The following is a 22,068-nucleotide window of genomic DNA, read 5'->3' as shown; positions in this document are numbered from 1 at the left end:
TAACATAGTACTTTAGCCATGTTTATTAACCATCTTCTTGAATGAGGGCAATTCCACTCGCTTTCTGAATTCAGAAACACAATACAGCAGGATCAAGTATAGCCTTCCCAGAAACCAAGAGTCCTTATTAAATCAATCAAAACACATTACAGGCATTTTGTTCTGTCTACAGAGTAAGAACATTTATTTAAATGATGGCTGGACCATTACACACAAGCTATCAAAAACAATCACAATTCTTATCCTATACTGAGGCTGGTATATACACAACGCAAAAGTCTGCAAGTTGACGGAACTAAACTAAACATCTGATGGGGGCCTTAAAGACTGTGTGTGCTGGCTCACATCTTGATCATCACCTTGAACTCTCTTGTGCAGAGTCCCCATCACTTTCCTTTTTCTCCTCCTCTTCGGCCTTCTTGTTCATGAATTTCTGCAGAAAAAACACATTCACAGCTCTTGAGACAAAAGGAAACTTAATTTTTTCAAACCTATTGTGACAGCATTTAAAAATAATTTATTATTTCTGTGTTAAATTTGTAAGTTGCTGAGGACTCGGGATAAGCAGAAATGTGAGGTTAAAATGTCTGGAATAAAATGAGAACTTTTTAAAGTTGCCAAAGGAAATGAAAAGCCCTGACCTTCTTATTTTGCTGGTGAAGCGCAGACTGGCAGTGGCTTTTCATAGATGGCTCATCCACACAGAAGCAGGAACAAATCTGACAGAAAAAGCCAACTTTCGGGACAAGGAAGTCTAGATCTGAAAGCAAACATACAAAGCGACTAAACAAGAGCAACTCACAACGCTTTCCTTTTGCTAGGTAAAGTCAGCAGGGCAGAGGGAAATACTTTTTGTATAATTTTAAATGTATTAATGTAACCTCAGTGTTATTACACATTACAGATTCCCCTAATGAAGTCTATTGGTGACATGCAAAGCAAATCTTTTCAGTATTTAACTGAATAATGAAATACTTTAAAAACCCAACAAAATACAATACAAATACAAATAATGTCAGCAAGATTTCATTTACATGCCCTCCCCTTCCAGGAACAAGCCTGTACCACCACCCCAACCACTACTCTGAGGGGGTAACTCCTGCCCAGATGTCCGGCACACAGGGCCTATGACTAGTGTGGCTCTTTATTTTGTTGTCTGCTACAAAAAGGCTTATTGGTGGCACATTTCAATGCAGAGAATCTGGTGTAGAAATCTTGTCTGCCAAGAATTTCTCTAAGGAAAAAGTTCCTAGCACAAAAGCCTCTGGAAAACACGTGGTGGTCTGTAGCAGACTGCATGCCTCTATTCTAGTGCTGACTTTCATTCCAGGTTGGCCCCTCCGTCTCACGGGAGCCCCCCGCCCCCACCCCCAATATTCCCCCCCCCCCAGGGGCAGGGGCACTTGGGAGGATTTCTACAGCTCTATGCACTCCATGGTGTCTTGACATGACCTTCTGGCTCCAGGGCCTTTTTCATTACCTCCTGCAGGATCTTGCCAAAATGCTGTGCAGTGAAATCAGAATTATGCAGACACATTTTGCTCATGAAAGTTTTCATACTCTGAGCTTCCTTAGCATGTGCCAGAAACCTCAAGCCCTGACACCACCGATGTCCCATACAGTACGAAACCATGCAGCTCCTTTATGGGAAGGACTGTACTGGAACAGATTCTTCTAAGATAACAGCCCTCAACCTAGGTCCAGGGGATGAGGGGAAGTGGGCGGACAGAGACTATGCACCCCAGAAGTGGTGTGAACCCACAGAATATAGTTGGGAAGCTGTGGACACGACCACCCAGGGCCACTCCCCTTCCCACCCCCTCCAGGCCCAGCATGGGCCATTTTGGGAGGGGGGGTGGATTGACATGACCATATACTGTCATATCACCCAATAAATGTTTAACCAATTTAATATATATATAAAAAATGAATTAACACCCACCTATCCAGGAAACCCTCCCAGGATTGTCAAGAAACCCCAGGGTTTCACAAACCCCTGGTTGAGAAAGCCTGAACTAGACAAACAAGATGAAGGTGGCAGGCATGCTCAAAGGCTTTCGGTTTAGAATGTCAGGGGGACATGCCAGGTTTTACCTTCCACCTTGTCCAGGCCCTTCGATTCCTCTGAAGAACCCTCTGTTCTCCCTTCAGACTCCTGTCCTTTACATTCTGGTCCAGCCGGTTCTATGGAAGGACATTTCAAGTAGTGAACACATCTTATTTTACTACAGTAACAACGACATGCCATGCTTGCTTCTATGAATGTGCTTTGGTAGTCATGTCCTTTATGCAAGTGCCAGTGAAATCTGACCACAGCGGTCCATGCTCTGAACTATTCTCATTGGATTACTGTAATATGCTCTGCATGGCTGTCTTTGAAAATCATCTGGATACTTAGCTCATCCAACATATGGCAGCCAGGCTAAATTCAGGCATGGGAGACAGGGACTCCATCCAACCAGTGGCAGATGATGTTTATTTTCACCAGCGCAAGAAGCTACACACGGGAAAGAAGGTGATGAAGGCAATGAATTTGCCACCCTCCTCCTCCTCTCTGCATGGACCTGCGCTATCTGGCTTTTTGACCACAGGCTCTTCCTAGCATCGCTTTTTGAGCTACCGCAAAGCATAAACCTGGAAGTTTCACCCACACTAAGGGCCTTTCTGCTGACACAGCTATGGGATCCAACTTAATGTAAAGCTGGCAGGGTTGATGGAAGACACTGGAAGCAACTAGCGTTACGGCCCCCTGACAATTAAAGTATCTCCGTTTTGTGAAGTTTGCAGAGCAATATCATCACCTTTTGTGGTTGTTTCTGCTGCCTTCTGTCAGTAAAGGAAGCAGTTTAGAATTCTGAAAAGTGAAAACCTGGATAAGAGGCTGTAAACCTTCATGCCTCAGTGCTAAATATAGCTGGTCTGTACCCTATACTGGAATTTTTACATGAAGCAGAATTTGTGAGAATTATTTATCTACCCTCAATACTGATATTGGTAATTGAAAACACCTCTCACCCCACCATTAAAATCTGCCAAGTACAATATTTATTCCTTAAAGGAGGACACCAGAGACCTGGTGGCTACATCCAGAAATAATATATTTATATATATACATACATACACCATAAGAGAACAAAAAAGGACATCGCATCGGGTGAAATTGCTTTGTCTGGCCACAAAGTATTTAAGGATAAACCGGAGAGTCTGACAAATTAAAATGTGGGTTACCAACAGCATCTTAATATAGGTGATGTTCTTCAGGAATTTCAGAACCCCAATCCCCAATTTCTGCCTAACGATATGCTCCACTCAGCCTTCCTCCAATGCAAAGACTACTGGTCAGGACATTTTACAATTTGTTTGGTACGTTCTGCCTTCTTTTCCCATGAGCTCTGTAACAAATGACTTGCTGGGTCTCACACTTACAAGAGGCGTTCTCTTTTCTGCTGATCTATTACACTGTTAGCCCACCCATTCCTCAAAGAAGGTCAGCACAGCAGTCCTTGTCGTCCCTTCCCCCCACACACACCCCTCCAGACCAAAACAAATGTGTCACACACAGGACAAATGTGCATTGTTTGCAACCGCTGCCCATAGGAACAAGATGCAAAGCACTGTCCCTTTTCAGGGCAAACAGAACTCAACTGAACAAAGCTGCTTCAGCACTAGAATATGCAAGCTGGTGGGGGGGGGGGCATTGCCATTCCTTCAAAAGGAATTAAAACGACAGTTTCAATCAGGAAATAGCTTCAGAGCTAGGCATGCTTGGTAGGAAACCCAGGGAACCGCTGTCTTTTGCGACTGGCAGTGCTGACCCTTCCCAAAAAGCTTTGTCCCTATTCCCAACTTAGAAAGGATAGGTGGATAAGGAAGAGAGGATATTCTGCCTTCCTACCTTAATCCCTGAGATGAGAGCACAGTTGGACCTACAAAATCTCCACTGCAGCTCAGCAGGAAGGAGTGGACAGAAATTTCTCCCACCAGGTTTAGTTTAAACAGGTAGAGTTCAATACCTGCCAGCAGCTATTGAGGTGATACTGACAAACCTGTCCAGTAGTACTTACCTTTCTCAGGCTTCATAGAAGACTGTGAGGGGGTCACCTCACGGCAGGTATCTTCCTTGCCACCTGGATTCTGGCCAAGCTGTTCCAACCCTGTCTCCAGATCCTCACCCCCTGCAGTTTGATGGTCTCCGACAGAAGCCTCCAAGGCTGGAGCAGGCGTCGAAAGGCCTCCCGTTGGCTCCTTGCGTGATGCAGATTCTGAGCCTCCCTCAACGTCTGTCCCCACTGCTTTGGCCTCCATGTCCTCTTCATTGTCCTGCAATGCTGTTTCAACAGAAATGTGACGACTCGCTTAATTGCTTCCCAGGGGGCAGTTTTAGCTACTTCACTGAATATTTATTAAAGGACCATCCTTAGCAGACACTCCATCCCATGCTAGGCAATATCAAGCAGTGGCAGCATGGAGTACTTAAAATGTTCATTACACAAAGATTAGACTGCAAACCACATTATGAACCAGTCCTTTTCGTACATGACTTTTGACTCCAAACCCTTCACCATTTTTATTGTCCTCCTCTGGCCGCCCTCCAGTTTGTCTACATCCCTTTCAACAGGAGAATTCCCAGAGGGGCTAAAAGAGGCAGTGGATCACCCACTACTTAAAAAAACATCTCTGGACCCACAACAACCTTCCAACTACCGTCCCGTCTCACACTGGGGGAGATGCTTGGAAAAGCTGTCGCAGACCGACTACCGGCATACTTAAGAGAAGTTTCGGTCCTAGACCCATCTCAGCCAGGTTTCCAACCTGGCCTTGGGGTAGAGACAGTGCTAGTCACCCCGAGGGACAACCTCCGTTGCCAGTTGGACCAGGGCATGGCCTGCAAAAGGGAGCTCCTCCGCCAGGCCTTTGGTTGAGGTCGATCAGAACCACCGCTGCCCATCACTCCCCTCCCCCCTTGAGCCTCCCTCCTACAACTATCAGTGAAGACTCGCCCACCCTACTGGACCATCAGTAAGCGCTGACAGTGTTCTCCCCAGTATTCTATTGTTCTATGATGTTGTTATTGTTATTATTGTATTATTATAAACTGAGTTATTTGTATTGTTCCTATTTGATGTAAACCGCCCTGAGCCTTCAAGGGAGGGTGGTATATAAATATATGAAATAATAAATGTGCCCAAAATGTGCCCAAAATTGAACCCAGTATTCTAACTGAGGTCTAAACAGAACAGAGTAAATCGGCATCATCATCTCATGTGATCAGGACACTATGCTTCTTTTAATACAGCCCAAAATCCCATTTGCCTTTTAAGCTACCGAGTCAAATGGCTGACTCATGTTCATTGTCAGGACTACTAGATCCTTTTCACACATACTACTACCAAGAGAAGTCTCACCCATCCTAGAATGCATTTGATTTTTCCTACCTCAATGAAGAACTTAAACATTTATCACTATTTAAATTCATTCTAGCCCAGTTTTCCAGCCTGTCAAGATTATCCTGTATCCTGATTCTGTCTTTAGCTGTGTTTACTACCCCTCTTAGTTCAGGATCATCTGCAAATTTAATAAGCACCTCCTCTATTCCTTCATCCAAATCATTTGTGAATATGTTGATTACTGCCGGGCCCAAGACAGATCCCTGAGGCACACCACTTGTCACTCCTCCCCAAGATGACGAACCATTTACAAACACCCTTTGAGCGCCTTCTGACAATCAGTTCTCGATCCACCTAACTGTAATAGGGTCCAGATCACATTATACCAACTTTTCAACAAGAATATCACATGGAACCTTATCAAAAGCTTTCTGGAAATCGAGATAAACTATATACACAGCATTTCCCTGATCCAGCAAGGTAGTAACTTTCACAAAAAAGTGAGATAAGGTTAGTCTGACATGACTTGTTCTTGAGAAAGACATAGTAATCACAGCCATCTGCTCTAGCTGCTCAAGGACAGACTTTGCTTGATGATTTGTTCTAAAATTTTGTCAACTATAGGCATCAAGCTGACAGGTTGATAGTTACCCCAGTCCTCCATTTTAGAATCGTAGAATTGGAAGGGACCTCATGGGTCATCTAGTCCAATCCCCCGCACTATGCAGGACACTCACATCCCAATCGCTCATCTACTGTAACCTGCCACCCCTCTGCCTTCACAGAATCAGCCTCTCCGTCAGATGGCTATCTAGCCTCTGTTTAAAAATTTCCAAAGATGGAGCACCCACCACCTCCCAAGGAAGCCTATTCCACTGAAAAATCACTCTATCAGGAAGTTCTTCGGGATGTTTAGATGGAATTTCTTTTGAATTAATTTGGTGTATTTGGTTTTTCCTACCTAAATGCAGAACTTTACATTTGACCCTATTGAACTTAATTTTATTTACTTTAGCCCACTTCTCGAGCCTGTGCTCAGTAACAACAACAGTCTGGTCTGTCTGCCCTGTGATCCAGTTTTCTATTAGTTCAGACTATGGGGCTTCTAGTTGGTGGCTAGTGGCTTGTTCACTTGTCTTGTCCGAATGCCTGGTGGAATAGCTAATTTCTGCAGGTCCCACAGAACTTTTTTTGCTCCGATAGGGCCCTGATCTCCTCTGGGAAGTTGTTCCACCAGGTGGGGGCCAAGACTGAGAAAACTCCTCCTATTTCCTGAATTAGTTTTTTTACTACTCAAATAGTTTTTAGGGAGCTTTTTAGGGAGCCAGCCTGACTTTTTTAAGCGCCTCCCGTTTTTGCTTCTCAAGGGAATTTTTTGTGATTGTGCCTTCAATATTTCACTTTTAAGAAACTCTGCTCCCTCATGAGCTCCTGTCTCCTTAAGTTTTTCTGATCATTAGATTCTACACAATAACTTTAAGTAAATATATTTGCATTTGAGACTGCAGATTACCAAAAAGCTGCTGATTGTCCTCCATTTTACTTCCCTGGTTCTCTGGCTGTTCAGTCACGTTTGAGGTTGATTCTGCAATCCAAAAAAACAGATACTTAACTTTTTTTATTTTGTTCACTAGCAGAGCATCCTCAAGTAACTAAAAGTAATTCATTGCCTACCTGCTAAAGGTGACTCACGCAGTTCTTCCACCTCAGTATCTTCCTTCAGGATTTGTTCCAAAACTTCCCCTCCTTTACCCTTCTCTGCTTCTACTGAGGTGGGTTCCTGGGTTTCTGTTTCTGTAGCAACATTCTCCTTTTCAGTAGTTTCCACCTGAGCCTCAGATGCCTTATTTCCTTGAGGAACATCCTCAACAGGACACGCTTTCTCTCCTGGTGAGGCTTTATGTAGAATTGCTGTTTCTTCTTGCTCGTCAGCCAATGGAAAACACTCCGTTGGTTCAGCAACTGCAGTCTCTTTTTCTGAGACTTTTGTGACAACCAGCTCCTCTATATTTGTTCCTGTGACAGTGACCTTTTCTTCTTCCTCATCCTCGCTGCCAACTTCATCAACAGTAACAAAGTTAAACTCTCCTTCCAGGAAGTCATCCTCCTCTTCAGTCACTTCATCCAACGTCACCAGAGGCTGATTCTCACTGTCCTCGTGGATCTCATCCACTGTAAACAAAGTGCTTGGATCTTCTAGCGCCTGGGAAGAAAGGAGGTCTCCAGGGTCTAAAAGCACCTGCTTCTCTTCTCGCCTGTTGTTCGAGGTCTCAGTTTTCAAATGTGAAAGCTCATTCAGAGGTAGCTCTTCCACTTCTCCAATTTCATCCACCGTTACTAAGGGCTCTGCTTTAAGGTCTGGCTCACCACCTGTTTCTTTCATGGTCTCATGAGCAGCAGGGTCTTCTTGCTCAGAGATCTCATCCAAAGTAACAAGTGACTGTGGATCCTGGGCCACTTCGGAGATGAGTTCTTCCTCGTCATTCACTTCGTCAACAGTGACCAGCGCTTGGGGATCTGGCATGCCCTCCAGATGTTCGGCCGCTTGGCCCATCCCACCTTCGTCCTCCCCAATCTCATCCAATGTGACAAAGGAGAGCTCCTGCCCAGCAGCTCCATGGTCATCAGAGGTCTTGGCCTTCCTTCGCTTGGAGCTGGGCTCACGGGCAGCATCCTTCCTCTTACCCCTGAGAGGGTTCCTTCTAGGCTGGGAGGGAGAGTCCACTTCATCTGTAACTTCATCCACAGTAACAAACTCATCCAAGTTAAAGGGGAAAAGCTCTTCTTCCTGGAAAACATTAAACAATCAAGAAAACGGGAACCAATCAGTGAACAGGAGCAGTTTTCTGGATGGCGACAGTAATGCAAAAGAGAGCGCTAGGCAGAAACAACAGCCCTAAGTGACAGACAGGATTCCATCTTTATCTCCATTTACGGGGGGACCAAGATCAGCAATTCTCTCCCAGTCGCATGAAGACCCCTAAGGAAGTCTGGAACAATCTGCAGAATGCAGGCAGAATGTCAGCAGACCAAGAGAAACCACCCTGATCTCACATCATGGAGAGATACGGGCAGGATGAGATCCCAGCAGTGAATCTGGGCCTCTAAGAAATGAATTAGCACACTATAAAATCAGAATCAGTGATATATACATGGAGATGCATATAAAGTCACTCCAAATATGTAGCCTGAAAATGTTCATAGGACAACGCACATTACTGAACAGTGATCATTCCCACCAATCAAGGATGCACACCCCTTCACTCATTAAGATGCCTTTCTCTTCCTCCATTGTCAGCAACAAAGGCCGAACACCTTTCTTATCTTCTCCAAACTCTGAATGTTGGTGTAACAACTCCAGTCCCTGGCTGGCTCAAGGATCTTGACTCCCCCACCCCACCCCACATGCAGAATCTTAGATTCCCGGCTGACCAGAGGACTGGCACCCCTGGACATTGGAAGCACTGCTCAGAGACACAGCAGCAAGCCTCTCCTGCACCCTCATGCACTCCCCATGCTCCCTTCCTGAGTTATACACGCTCCATAGAGTGCGTCTTTATTTTATCTTTATATATACCACCACTCACAGCAATGCCGGCTCGTGGCGGTTTACATATCGGGCATCTGAAAGCTGGCATCTTAACATGGATGTTCTAGCTGTATGCTTGATGGCACCCTAACTGCTGACGTCCCTGGGATGTTCTCAATCAAGTTCTCTCATGCCCCCATTTTCACGTCGCAGTGCTTCTTTAACATCTGGCTAGGAGCTCTGTTACGTTCATTATTGTGGGACTCTGCTGGATGCAAAACTCAAGCCAGCAAGTCCTTCAAAGCGGGGATGAGCAGCTCTATTCCCAGAGTGAATCTGGACCACATCAAAAAAGGAGGCTCACTCACTCACACACACTCATCTCCGAGTCTTCCCCATCACACCTCTATGCACTTACACAACTACAATACGGGAATCCAAGACTCTGCTTCCTTACCTCGTTTGGATTTGTGCACCTGTGAGAACTTCTACTATTTCTCCCAGGAAATACCTGAAAAGTCAGAGAAAGCAAAACAAAGAGCCAAAAGTCAAACAATTGGCTTCCCAGAAGTCCAGTACATAATGCCGTGCCTTTAGCCTGAAATGACACCAATCATATTCGTAAGCAAGTTGAAACCATGCCAACCGCTCCTTGGATCCACCAGCTACCCTGCGTGTGCCATTTCTTCTCCGCATGGCTCTGCAGCAGGGCATTTTAGGACTCACCACTGGAAGTATCACCTCACAAGGAGACAGAGCACCAACGTGGCTGGCCCATCAAACCCATCCATCTACCTACAAGATGATTCCGAAATGTGCCACGGACAACCTCGCATGCCCCTTTTGTGAATGTGCTTTGCTAAAGGAAACATTGGACAGGAGGGGGGAAAGGGGCTGGGCACAGACTAGTTGCCTGCACCTCTGTTTCATGGTCTGGAAGAAGCGCCAGCATTAGTTATCAAGCTAGACACGAGCCAGCACCTTAGCCCTCCTCACCTTTTCTTTGTTGCTGTCAAGCTTCACGGTGGATGATCGAGCCTCTTGCTCTTGAGTTTGCTTTGAGCTACCTTTAGGTTCCACTTGGGAGTCTTTGTCTTGCTGTGATGAACTCTTCCCATTGCCTACCTTAACAACGAGAGAACTCAGTTTCACTTTAGGTTTGCTGTCTGGCAACTTTGACCTGCTGATAGTCGGTCTCTGCTGACTTGCTTCTTTTGGCACCGGTTTCTTCTCGGCAACTGTGCTGCTCCTGGTTCCGGGCTTTGCGGCAGGCTTCTGCTCTTCCTTCCTTCGTGTCACAGTTCTTTTCTTTGATATATTTGGAACAGACATCAAAGCTTTCAAGATGGTTTTACTAACGGAAGTTGCTTCTGCACTGGGTGCCAAGACCGTAGCAAGCACATCACCTTTCCTAGAGCCCTCTAGCTGGCCTTGTCCCATTTCCTTCCTTGGCTGTGACTTGGGCAAACCTTGCTCAGGACTTCTGTCATCTGCCTTCCTTTCAAGTTTCTCCTCCTGGGCTGGCTTGTCATTTGATGCCAGCACTTCGGGCTGCTTCTCTGAGGCTGCCTCAGCCTTGCCCGACTGTAGCTCAGGCTTCTCCTTCGCGGGTTCTGTAGGCTCAGGCACAACTGTCTCAGCTTCCACCTCCATGCTGCCTTCCGTTGCGGATGAGGGATTCTCAGGCTCCTTGTCTACCATCCCCTCCACCTCACCGGTAGACATTTCAGCGAGGTTCCTTGGTGCATCTGCATGACCTGGTCCTGGAGGCACCAGCCTGGTGTTGGATTGTAGGTCTTCCCCCGACAGTTCCTCCACTGGAGCTTCTGTAGAGCCCAGGGACACTGTCTCACAGATGGCAGGAGCTGCCTCCACTCCTTGCTCTGTCTTGGCAGGACCTGCTCCTGTCCCTCCGATTCCGGCCGTGCCCTTCAACCCTTCTGAGAGCTCAGCACCAGGCCCAGCTGACTCTTCATCTTTGCCCCCTGTTGCAACGGGAGACGCATTTCCCAGAAATTCAGCCAAAGCCGTATCTGTAACCTTTTCTTCCTCTCCTAGGCCCGAAGCCAGAGCAACTGGTTTTTCAGATTTTAGTTCAGATGAACTCAAATCCCCTACTTCGGTGGTCAGTGCTGCCAACTTGCCTTCCGAAGTTGCCGTCTCTGATGGCTTTGACAGAGCTTCACATTCCGTCTTCTCAGAAGGTTCCTTCTTCACTTCTGCCGTCGCAACCTTCAACTTACAAATGGGCTCCTCCTTGGCCTCAGCGGGCTTTGCTGAAGGAACGGAAGCTGTGTGCACCAATCCTGATCCTTCGGGAATTTTTTTCAAGTCCGGGCTAAATGTATTTAAAAAAACAGAAGAAATCAAGCTATGTTGAGAACTCCACAGTAATAAATAACCTCTTGACGCCAACGGTGGGGATTCCTGATGCATTAGAGCTCAGCATTGGGATTGCTAACCTAACAGCCAAATGAGCCTTAGTCTACACAGGTGGCTAAGCCACTTCAGCACGATTTCAGCACACGACCTGAGGTATGCTTTCTTTGAAGGTGATGCTCTTTAAATAGGTGTGTGCCCTACGGACCCCGGAGCAGGCAGGGCATTCTTACACGTATGACTTTAGGAAGTCACACTGGACACGTACATAGAGAGAGAGCCACCATCCTCTAGTCCCTGCCTGGGAAACATGGGCACTTAATAGGCTGCTGCCCATATACCTGAAAGGGGAACAACCACAGGAAGCGGAAATATCCATACATACACACGCACTAGCAAAGCCTTGACTGTTTTTCAGCCTTCTGGCAGCTCCCAAGGCAGTATTGCTCAAGTACTACAGTACTTCAAAGATGTTTGACTTACAACAAAGAAGGTAAAGGCAATCAGAGGGCCCCTCTAGTCCAGGACCCCGTTTCCAACCAGTGGCTGCAAGCAGGCCATGAAGAGAATAACCCTCCATAGTAATCTATGGAAGATAGCAAATTCCTCCAAAGCTTCCATTGCGACCCCCAACCCAAGAAAGGATGCTGAGATGTCACTACTTCCAAGACAGTAGAAACTCGATAATACACAAAGATTACACAAGTATGTAAGTGATGAGTGGTTGTTTTTTAAAGCATTTGCTTAAGAGGCTTTTTAAAAGGAAGTGGTGGGTGGAAGGCATGTGACCACAGAAGTGCTCGTCTGCCTTTATTCAATCAACAGGGGGACTGGCTGGCCATGTCTCGTCGCTCTATGTCCAGCCAAACCAGCAGAGGGGTGATGGTCTCTTAGCCGAAGAAAAACAGCCTCCATACCACAACCAGCAAAAGAGATGAATGAAGTTACATAGAGCAGGATATCAGAGGGCAACAATTTGGCCCCCCCTGCAGTCAACTAGAGTGACCACACTCCAGAACTCTTGCACAGTTCACTAAAGTGAACCAAAGCAATTAAAATCTCTCCGCCTTGAAGCAAAAATAAAATAAGAACACCCTCGGATCTTCTGACTGCAATGCCAGTAGTATAATTACAAAACTCGAGGAGAACGAAGCTCCTCCCCTTTCCATTTGAAAGGCTGCTGTCTGGAATGAAACACATCTCTGTACTGCCATATAAGGAACTGGAATCCAAGGGTCAGGATCACAATATTCTTGACTACAAGTAGCTTTAAATCTGTGTGCAGTCTCGTTGAGACACACAAGGCAGGAGCCTCTTTTGGGGCAGATTTGAACAGGCAAGCCCTCAAATTCTATCAATTGTGAAGCCTTGACCTGGACAGCCCAGCCTAGCTGATCTCATCAGATCTCAGAAGCTAAGGAAGGTTAGCCCTGATCAGGACTTGGGTGGGAGACCACTAGGGTCACTATGCAGAGGCAGCCAATGGCAGACCACCCCTAGACATCTCTTTCCTTGAAGACTCTACAGGGTTGCAACTTGACAGCACTTTCCGCTACTTCAAAGAGTGGAAGATGGTCAGACATTATTTTGTGTCCCCTAGCAAATGGAAGAGGCTAGCTTTTCCAGAGGGAAGCTAGTTCACAGTAGATCACAGGAGATACTGTGCGATGTGACCCAGGGCATGAGTCCATATATGCCTCCTGACTGGCAGATCAAGTACGCATGCTGAATTCAGCTGTGAATCCCAGGGATTGACAAGACAAGGCAGTTTGTGTTCACCAGAAACCCAAAGTCATCGCACCAGTTTTAAATCCGGAATTCATTACTGTGGATGAAACACAGTGCAAAGAGCCAACTATGCCGAGCAAATGAGAGTGATGCCCAAATCAAGAGGTTGAAGATAAGATGCGAGAACTAGTTCTCGTAAGAAATGAAGGAACAGCCACAGTGCTGAGCATGGAAAATCTCTGTCCACAGCACTGAAGTCAAAGTTCATTTCTGCACTCAGGGCGCAGGTAAATGCGGCAGCCGGATTTGTGCTGCAAACTAGCAAGGAACCAAGTAGACACATCATGAGCAGCAAACCAAGGCCGTGTCATGTGTGTGTGGAAGGGAAAGGGGCATGAACAGCCATGGTCCAATTCTCCCCCATTTCAACGAGTCTTCAGTGGTTTAAGTCTTGTTCCAGGGTAGAAGAAGACTGCTGGAAATGGACAATCACCTACCTAAGGAGGCGACCACATATGTTCAGGGAAGCAGCTCCATCTCTCATCCAGAAGAGAGGATGAGGTTTCAGTAACTCGTTCACACTAGCTAATCAACTAGTGTCTAAAGATTTTGTCAAGTATTTCCGATCAGCCATATAAAGAAGGATATTGTGGGTCATTCAATGCTCAAAATATTAAGGCGAGAGAAGAATGGCACGAGTGGTGGTGAAAACAGACCCAAAAGCTACCTCTTTTTCAGTCTCACGACTTAAACATCTTCTTCCAGGAATAACAACTCCTATACCACAGCGAGTAGCTCATATTGAAACGGAATGCAAGGATCAAATTAAAGGATTAAGAGAATGTGCGGAGACACCTTTTAAAAGAAACTAGCTCTCATTTATTCCCGGTTTTTAAAAGTAGAGTACTTAGTGCACAAGTTCAAAAAATATGAAAGAAACAGATTCATACAGAAGATGATAAAAGGTCTCTTTGGTAGCTTAAGCAAATACATCTTTCATGGACACAACTGGTTAAAGTTGAGTGCCTGGTGTTTCCCATGTTCCATTCATGAGAGGAGAGATGCTTGCTATGTTTCTGTTGCAAGAGAGGACTGTCAAAAACTCAGCAGACCAATTTTGTGAAAAAATCAGTACTCTGCAAAAGTAACCCTTGAACAGTTATACATTTAATGCTAAAAATAGTAACATACCCCACAATTGTGGACTGTGTATTTCTGACAGATTGCAAAGTGAAACAATTCAGAAATGTATTGGTAACACTGATTCTAATGGGGATATATTCATAGTATCGTCATTTCTTAACTAATAATTATATGCAAGGCAACAACTGGAGAGGGAGAAGGGAACCACCAATTGACTGACAGTTGGACTTCCATGCTGAAGCATACCTGGAAGTCTCTCTAGGTCACTTTACACAACAGGGTTTCCTTCCCAACAAGTGAGCTGCAGTCACCTTTTCTGAAAAGCCCAACAGCTCTTACTGAAGTCCCACTTGTCAGCCCTGAGCGTCTCTTACATGGCTCCTATGTAGCTGAGACGTGGACATGCCAGCCACGGCAGTGCCTCATCACTTGTGGCCCAGCTGCATTTACCACTCATCCTGTGGAGTCACCAATGAGCCCCACCTCCAGGATTCAATGTAAGAATGTTCAGGGTATAGGAGGCCCTTGTTGGCTGAAATACATTTCAGTACATCTACAGGCTATACAGCTTTGTAAGAAAAAAGATTTACACTGCACATGGCATTTTGAGAAGATAAAATATTTATCCACGCAAGAGTTGGACCCTGTGATACCACTTTGCTGGCAGCACAGCCTTCCCCAGCAGAACATGCCTCCCCTGGTTGGAGAAGACACTCTGAGCTAGGGAAGGCTGTCTCACAGGATCTGTCTAAAGAGCATCTTCATTTTATTTTAGTAGAGAATGGATGAAGAAAGCATTTCCAAGCATAGTCATTTAAATTTCAGCTTATTGTCAAATCCTGCATGAGACAGAGACTGCACCTGTACCTAAAAGGGTTATTTGTATTTAGTGGCGTTTGCTGTACTACACACAAGCAACTCAGCAGCCATAGCCAAGCTCGGGACTTGGCCATGGGCCACATAGAAGTCTGCTTGAAGACTGAATCAGAGGACAAGATCAGGAAAAGGCCTGGAGACCTTTTGAAAGCACTGGCCCTTGAAATGAGCTCCCGGGAATGAATACTGCAATGCTTTTAACAGAAGCATTCTGACTCAAGAGCATATACACACCTGCGCAGACAGCTGACCTACAGAGTGGCCCACTGGCCCATCCATCACAGTACCATAGACTCTGACGGGCATCTCAGGGGGGGCCTGTCCTTTCAGCTAGCAATGCCAGGCACTGAACCCAGGAAGAGCTGCACACTACAGCATCACTCCCAAGCGTCATTTCTTTGTGCTCATTTGAGCTAGACACTTTAATAGGTCAGGCCCACATACCACTGAAGAAAATCGCATCAGTTCTGGTGATGATGTGCGCATGCACACACACACGCACACACACACGTACGCACTCCCCTTTCAACAAACAACCAATGCCTGAAGATGCTATTACAGCATGACAAGGCCAAAACAGGACACGTGGAAGAGGAGAAAACAGAAAGTGTAAGACAGCAGCATGCAGTCCTAAACAGCAAGCAAGGAAGGGATTAACCACATACTTTGTCTGATCATAGGTTTCAATCTCTCTCTCACATACACACACGCATACCTCCTACCTTTAGACATTAATAAATTATACCTCTCGTTGCTTGGCTCCTGTTTTTTCACTTCCTTTCTTGTGACTTCAACCTGTAACAAAACATCCAAGCTTTAAAGTGTGAAGTCCAAGAACAGACCTATCTCACATGGTGGTGGTTGTGAAAATTAATGGGGGACAAGAAAATTAACATAAGCCACTTTGGGTCCCTCTATTGGTGAAAAAGCTGAGTATAAATAACTGAATAAATAATGCTTATTTATTAATTTTAAAATCCACATCCTGGGATCATGTTCAGAACTGATTATCTATCAGTGCTTCTGCAACACCTCCCATTTTCTGAACCCAAATTCTCTGGGCAAGATAGCAGAATAGGTAAGGGGAGGAAGATTACCATAGCTGGTGGGCAAGCCATGGAATTAACAAACACTATGCTTAGAACAAAGAAAAGGAAATCCTTCCCCCAAAGGGTAAATAACACGTGGAATTCATTGCCAGAGGAAGTGGGGGGGGGGGGTGACAAGCACAGATAGCTTTCAGGAAGGGATAAACATACGAATCTGAGGCCCACCAGGGGCAGTCACAAGAAACAGACCGACCGCTCTGTCTGGGGCAATCATGCTCTCTATTCCAGGTGCTTGGGGGCACTGGCAAGCAGACCCCTGGCCCTGTGGATGACACCGGGGTTTTGGCCACTGTGTTACAGAAAGCACTGGACTGGATGAGCCACTGGCCTGATCCAATATTTATCTATTTTATTTACTTTTGAATTTATATGGCTTCTCTTATGTTCTTATGAAGAGGACAGGATGGCACAAGGCAACCCTTTTGTCATGAAATCTGCCCTGGAAATATCCCTGAGCATCCACTCCACAAGTCATACTTGACACAAGTCCAATTCCTACAGTCAGGTAGGAAAAGCACTTAAGAACGGCAACAAAAGCAGCGGAAAGGAGGGCAAGAGAAACTAAGCAGCATCAATATCCAGAGTTCAGGCTTCCTTTCAGTCGCCTGCCCTGACTCTGAAAGGCAAACAAGCAAGTAGGGACTCAAGAAAGTTCACTTACTGGCAAAGGTTCAATCTTTGGGGATCGTGAGAATGTCAGCTGTGACTCTCCCAGTCTGTAAGGGTATCTTTTCATAAAGCGACACATGGATGCAGCTGACTCTGCGCTGTCCAACTGAAGAATTGCCTGAAAAGTTGTGGTTTTTAAAAAATGCATAAAGTTAGCCCAGAAGTTGATTTGTGCAGATCACAATTTAAGTTACTGGGACATGGCGTCAGCACCACTGTAAACTCTGAGCTATTTTCTAATCTAACCTTGGAGGCCAACAAGGTTTTTGGGAGCTTTGACTCTTGAAAGCTTATATCCTGAAAATCATCTCTAAGGTGCTGCTAGACTCGAATCTTCTCTAAGACATAAGTAAAAACTTCTGTATGCTGCTGTCAGCTCACAGCTCTTTTCTACCAAGCAGCCCCTCTTCCCGGTGGATGGCATACTGCTATACACAGTCACAGAAGGCAGGATCAGCAGCCTAAATGCCAGTTATTCACATCATGATGTCCTGGGATCTTTTCTACATTAGGATCTGTCTGCAAGAGGAGAGTTTTCTGTTCACCTTTCTCTTATTGCTTATCACCACGTAGTGATCCACTCGTCCAAATCGAAGCCCAACACAAAGTATTTCGAGTTCGGAGTACCCACTGTCAGGCAAGTTGCCAAGATGCACAAACTGGGCATGCAGAGCTTCCACATTCGCCTAATGAACAAAAATGCACATATGTCGGTCAGGACCTCCAAGGGTTAGAGGTTTCTGCAGAGGATTCAATGGACTCACCCTCTGGGAGGGATTTTCACATCAGCTGAAGCTGCAGCTGTGCAGCCAGCCCAGTAGAAAACCCCTCAGCCATTCATCCCTATTCTTCGGTGGAGGCTTATGGAACACTTTTGCAACCTTATAACTCTACAACTCTGACCTCAGCACTGTTGTTGGTTGTTAATATGTTAATTTTATTCTTAAAGTCAAGGCAAGGGTACAGCTCTAAAGTTTTGGTTTTGGTATTAACCTTTAAGGCCATTCACAGTTCGGGTCCGGCCTGGCTGAATATGCCCCTGAAGAGCACTCTGCTCCACCAATTTCAACAGGCTGGTGATCCTGGCCATAGGGAGGTACATTTGGCCTCAACCAGGGTCAGGGCTTTTTCTGTCCTGTCCCTACCTGGTGGAATGAGCTCCCAGAAGCTGTAAGGGTCCTGGCAAAGCAAGCTCAGTTCCACGGGGCCTACAAGAAGCAGCTCTTCTGCCAGGCATTTGATTGGGTCTAATGAGTTTATAATACCTACCAGGGGACCTCCTCCACTCCCCTGAACAACTGGCTGTTCAGGTTTAGGATTTTACAATTTTTATTGTCTTCTGTTATTATTATGCACATGCTGAATTTGCATGATTTTAAATGCTGTCAGAGTAATCTAATAAATACGTTTCTTGAAATTTTGAAATCCTGATGGGGAACCTCCCCTCGCCATTAAAGGAAAATTGGGAGGAAATTGAAATATACACAACACTTCCTTTCATATCGAAGTGAAACTTCTTTTCCCAATTTAACAACACAAAATGCATTATTTATAATGTAGCCTGTAAAACTGTACTATTTCCATTTAAATGAAACTTGCACATATCTACCAGTTAAAATCTCTTCCCGCTCCCCATGCTCTCCCAAACATGCCATGACTTTTTCATGGATCTAGATGGGTCACAGGTAAATACGACTGACCCAGTGGGTACAACATGTCTCTTACTTACCTTTGGATTGGCGTCTTTAATCATAGCAATAAATATTGCTTCCTACAGAGTGAACCAGAACAATTCAGTTAGTGAACTAAATCTGTTGTTTATTTATTTTAACAGTATTTATGCTTTAACAATATTTATGGGTAGCAATACTAGACACAATCTCCTCCAGACTCAAAATTACAGATAATCCATTTTATACAACTAAACCTCACAAGTAGATAGCCACTGCATTTTGAATTAATTGGAAAATTTAAGCGGCAAGCCCACCAAAGCCTTTCCATAGACCCACATGCACACACAGACAGTATCAGTCTGTATCAGTGCCTTCATTAAGGTCTTCCAAAGTGAGATGCCTCAGCTGTTTCCAGCTGTTAACAAGCCAAGCAACCACAGGTAACTGGACAATTGTTGTTTTTGTGAATGGCTTCTGTACTTCTCTGACCTTTAAAAAAAACCCAACATACATCTAAGTGTCTACCAAATAAAGACCTGCCATGTGTATCAGATGAAACAGGTTCTAACCCATGTTAGCATATGCTGGAATAGAATCTTGACAGTCTTTAAAGCATGATGAGAAGAGTCACTGGAAAAGAAAATAATGCTAGAAAACATGGAAGGGAACAGGAAAAGAGGAAGACTCAGTGTGAGACAGACGGACTCAGTCAAGGAAGCCATGGCCCCTAGTTTGCAAGACCAGAGCAAGGCTGTTGACAGGAGGTATTGGGGGTCATTAATTAACAGGTTTGCCTTAAGTTGGAAGCAAGTGGACAGCACTTGGCACACACAGACCGTGGACTCCCGCTTCTTTGGGCCCCAGTAGCCTACAAGAGCTTCTGGGATGACTTCTCTGGATGGAAACACAATGAGTATTTTTCCAAATCAGTCAGCAGACAGAGACTCTGAGGTCACACTCTCAGATGTTTCCGTGTATGCTGCCCTGAGCCACAGGGGAGGGCTGTATATAGGTATAATTAATTGATCAATCAATTGTCCCATCTGGCACTTCTCAGCAGCAACCAAATGGACGGATTAAAATAAGTTTGCAGCAAGGCTGGGAGAGAAATCTGCATGAGGAGGAATAAGAAAAAGCTGCTCCAAACAGATCTCAGTTGATATTATTAAATCATTTCATTCACCTACCTCGTCTCTTATATCTTTGAATTCAGGTGCCATACTAATGCACAGCTTGCTTGCCTCCACCCACATTGGAAAGCAGGAGTAAAACTTCACCAAGGAGTCTGCAGGTTTCTGAGTTATTTCTAGGTATGCCTTTTGAAAAACAAGAAATAGGAGTAAACCGTCTGAAGAAGTGAGCAGTGACTTACAAAAGCTGATACCTTGCTGCAAATTTTGTTGGACATTAAGGTGCTCTTTCTATCGCATCTAGAACCAGGTTAGCTAAAGCAACATGCAGATGTCTCTGTGATTCATTTTTACAAAGAAAAGCAAAAGAAGGGGAGCCATTTCCATTTGCCTGCTTAATAGCTGGAATACCTTCTTATGTGAAGACAATATTAAAACATCTTTCAGTCCTCCAAAGGGCTTGGTTAGGTTGGAAATTTCATCCAGAGACAACCCTGCCTCAGGTAGATTAGAAATCACCACCACGCAGGTCTCTTCTTCTCCCTGGAACAATGCAGAGTGAATCAATAATGGTTTCTGCCATTGTGTAATCAGTATTACAGCACCACATCCAGGGACGGTACAGTCCTCCCAAGTTCACAACCCAAAATTAAAAGCTTCAGTGTACCTCACAAACTACATCCAAGACCGCTCCTAGCTCTATATAGTGGGTGCTGGAAATTTTAATTTGTGAACCACTTTAAATGATTTGTGTTATAATGTGGCTTATAAGTGCAAAAGAATAATGTCATCTGTGGTATATCTTATGGTGTCTTTCTTGTAAGAGCAAATTATATGGGTGGCATATTGTGGATACCTCCAATTTTATGATGCTGGGATTTGTTTTTAGAATTAATGGGGATTGTTTTACTATATGCTTTATGATGTGCCTTGATGTACATTGTTTTATTCTTTCTATGAACCACCGCAAGCCAGCTTGCTGGGAGCAGCGGTATACAAGCCTAAAAATAAATAAATAAAATAAATGCATGTAGTCTCAATGGTTTATTTATTAGATTTATAGGCCACCCCTCTCAGACAGCAATCTCAGGGCAGCTAACAGTATTTTAAAGCCCACACATAAAAATTTAAAACCATTAATTCATATGTAAAAGAATGCTCTGACACTGCCCCCAAGAAACCTGGGATCGATGAAATCCTGAAATTACCTAGTTTGGCTTCCCAGACTCAGATGGAGGAGGTGTGGCACCAATGTCACTAGGTGCTAACTCTGCATGTGGCACGACCACAGACCAAATGTGTTTCCACCCAGAGGGTCTTCATCAGCGGTCATGTACACTATATGCACGCACATAGTATAATAGTAAGACCGGTAAGTGGCATAATAAGAATCATAAAATGTGAAGCTCCCTACAATATGTAATACTAATTTCTGATGTGTAGCCCACAATCAAAAGCTGAAGCAGTCAAGGACCACCATTCTGTCCAGGGCCAAGATGCAATCCTAAGAGGGTTAGGGATTTGATAGCCATCTTCAAGTATTTAAAAGGATGCCATGTAGAGGATGGAGCAGAGTTGTTCTCTCTTATCCAGGAGGGACGGACCAGAACCAAGGGGATGAAATGAATTCAAAAGAAATTCCGTCTCAACATTTGGGAGAAGTTCCTGGCAGTTAGAGCGGTTTCTCGGTGGAACAGGCTTCCTCGGGAGGTGGTGGGTTCTTCATCTTTGGAAATCTTTAAACAGAGGCTGGATAGCCATCTGAGAGAGAGGCTGATTCGGTGAAGGTTCAAGGGGGTGGCAGGTGACAGTGGATGAACGATAGGGTTGTGAGTGTCCTGCACAGCGCAGGGGGTTGGACTAGATGACCCAGGAGGTCCCTTCCAAATCTAGGATTCTATGAGAGGGCATCCTCACGTACAAACCAAAATGAGGATGCACACTCAGGAAAGCACCTTGGCCCTGGATATATTGTTTTATTTTAGGATTTTCTTTTTTTGCTGAACCTTCAAGTTCCTGACTTTATTTTATTTTACTTATTAATTGTGTATTTATAAACCACCATTCCCAGGGATGCTGGCTCATGGCAGTTTGTTTTCTCAGGTTGGGTTTTTGTTCCCTTTTTGTTTATCATATTGCAAATAGAAGAAGAAGAAGAAGAGTTGGTACTTATATGCCACTTTTCACTACCCGAAGGAGGCTCAAAGTGGCTTACAGTCGCCTTCCCATTCCTCTCCCCACAACAGACACCCTGTGGGGTGGGTGAGGCTGAGAGAGCCCTGATATCACTGCTTGGTCAGAACAGCTTTATCAGTGCCGTGGTGAGCCCAAGGTCACCCAGCTGGTTGCATGTGGGGGAGCGCAGAATCAAACCCGGCATGCCAGATTAGAAGTCCGCACTCCTAACCACTACACCAAACTGGCAATAGAACATGCCAAGAATTA

At 45.0% G+C, this 22,068-nt stretch overlaps 1 protein-coding gene across 2 annotated transcripts in view; it reads right to left on the bottom strand.

The window, feature by feature from the left end:
• The window catches only part of ZNF638 (zinc finger protein 638), a 45,729-nt gene continuing 23,661 nt past the window's right edge, over positions 1-22,068 (bottom strand). For both annotated transcript variants that reach the window (XM_077301326.1, XM_077301325.1), the window contains 14 exons: positions 20,035-20,166; positions 19,681-19,809; positions 18,550-18,591; positions 17,366-17,506; positions 16,813-16,938; positions 15,788-15,837; positions 9,913-11,254; positions 9,374-9,427; positions 7,062-8,175; positions 6,901-6,972; positions 4,065-4,328; positions 2,095-2,184; positions 642-760; positions 1-433 (listed from right to left, as the gene is read on the bottom strand). In XM_077301326.1, coding sequence (XP_077157441.1) covers positions 356-433; positions 642-760; positions 2,095-2,184; positions 4,065-4,328; positions 6,901-6,972; positions 7,062-8,175; positions 9,374-9,427; positions 9,913-11,254; positions 15,788-15,837; positions 16,813-16,938; positions 17,366-17,506; positions 18,550-18,591; positions 19,681-19,809; positions 20,035-20,166 — 3,753 coding nt within the window. In that variant the 3' untranslated portion in view covers positions 1-355. The remainder of the gene's footprint in view (positions 434-641; positions 761-2,094; positions 2,185-4,064; positions 4,329-6,900; positions 6,973-7,061; positions 8,176-9,373; positions 9,428-9,912; positions 11,255-15,787; positions 15,838-16,812; positions 16,939-17,365; positions 17,507-18,549; positions 18,592-19,680; positions 19,810-20,034; positions 20,167-22,068) is intronic.

The sequence above is a fragment of the Paroedura picta genome, chromosome 10, assembly GCF_049243985.1.
Source record: "Paroedura picta isolate Pp20150507F chromosome 10, Ppicta_v3.0, whole genome shotgun sequence".
NCBI classification, from domain to species: domain Eukaryota; kingdom Metazoa; phylum Chordata; class Lepidosauria; order Squamata; family Gekkonidae; genus Paroedura; species Paroedura picta.
Note: the sequence above shows the minus strand (reverse complement) of the source record. Positions and strands in the feature narration are given on the sequence as shown.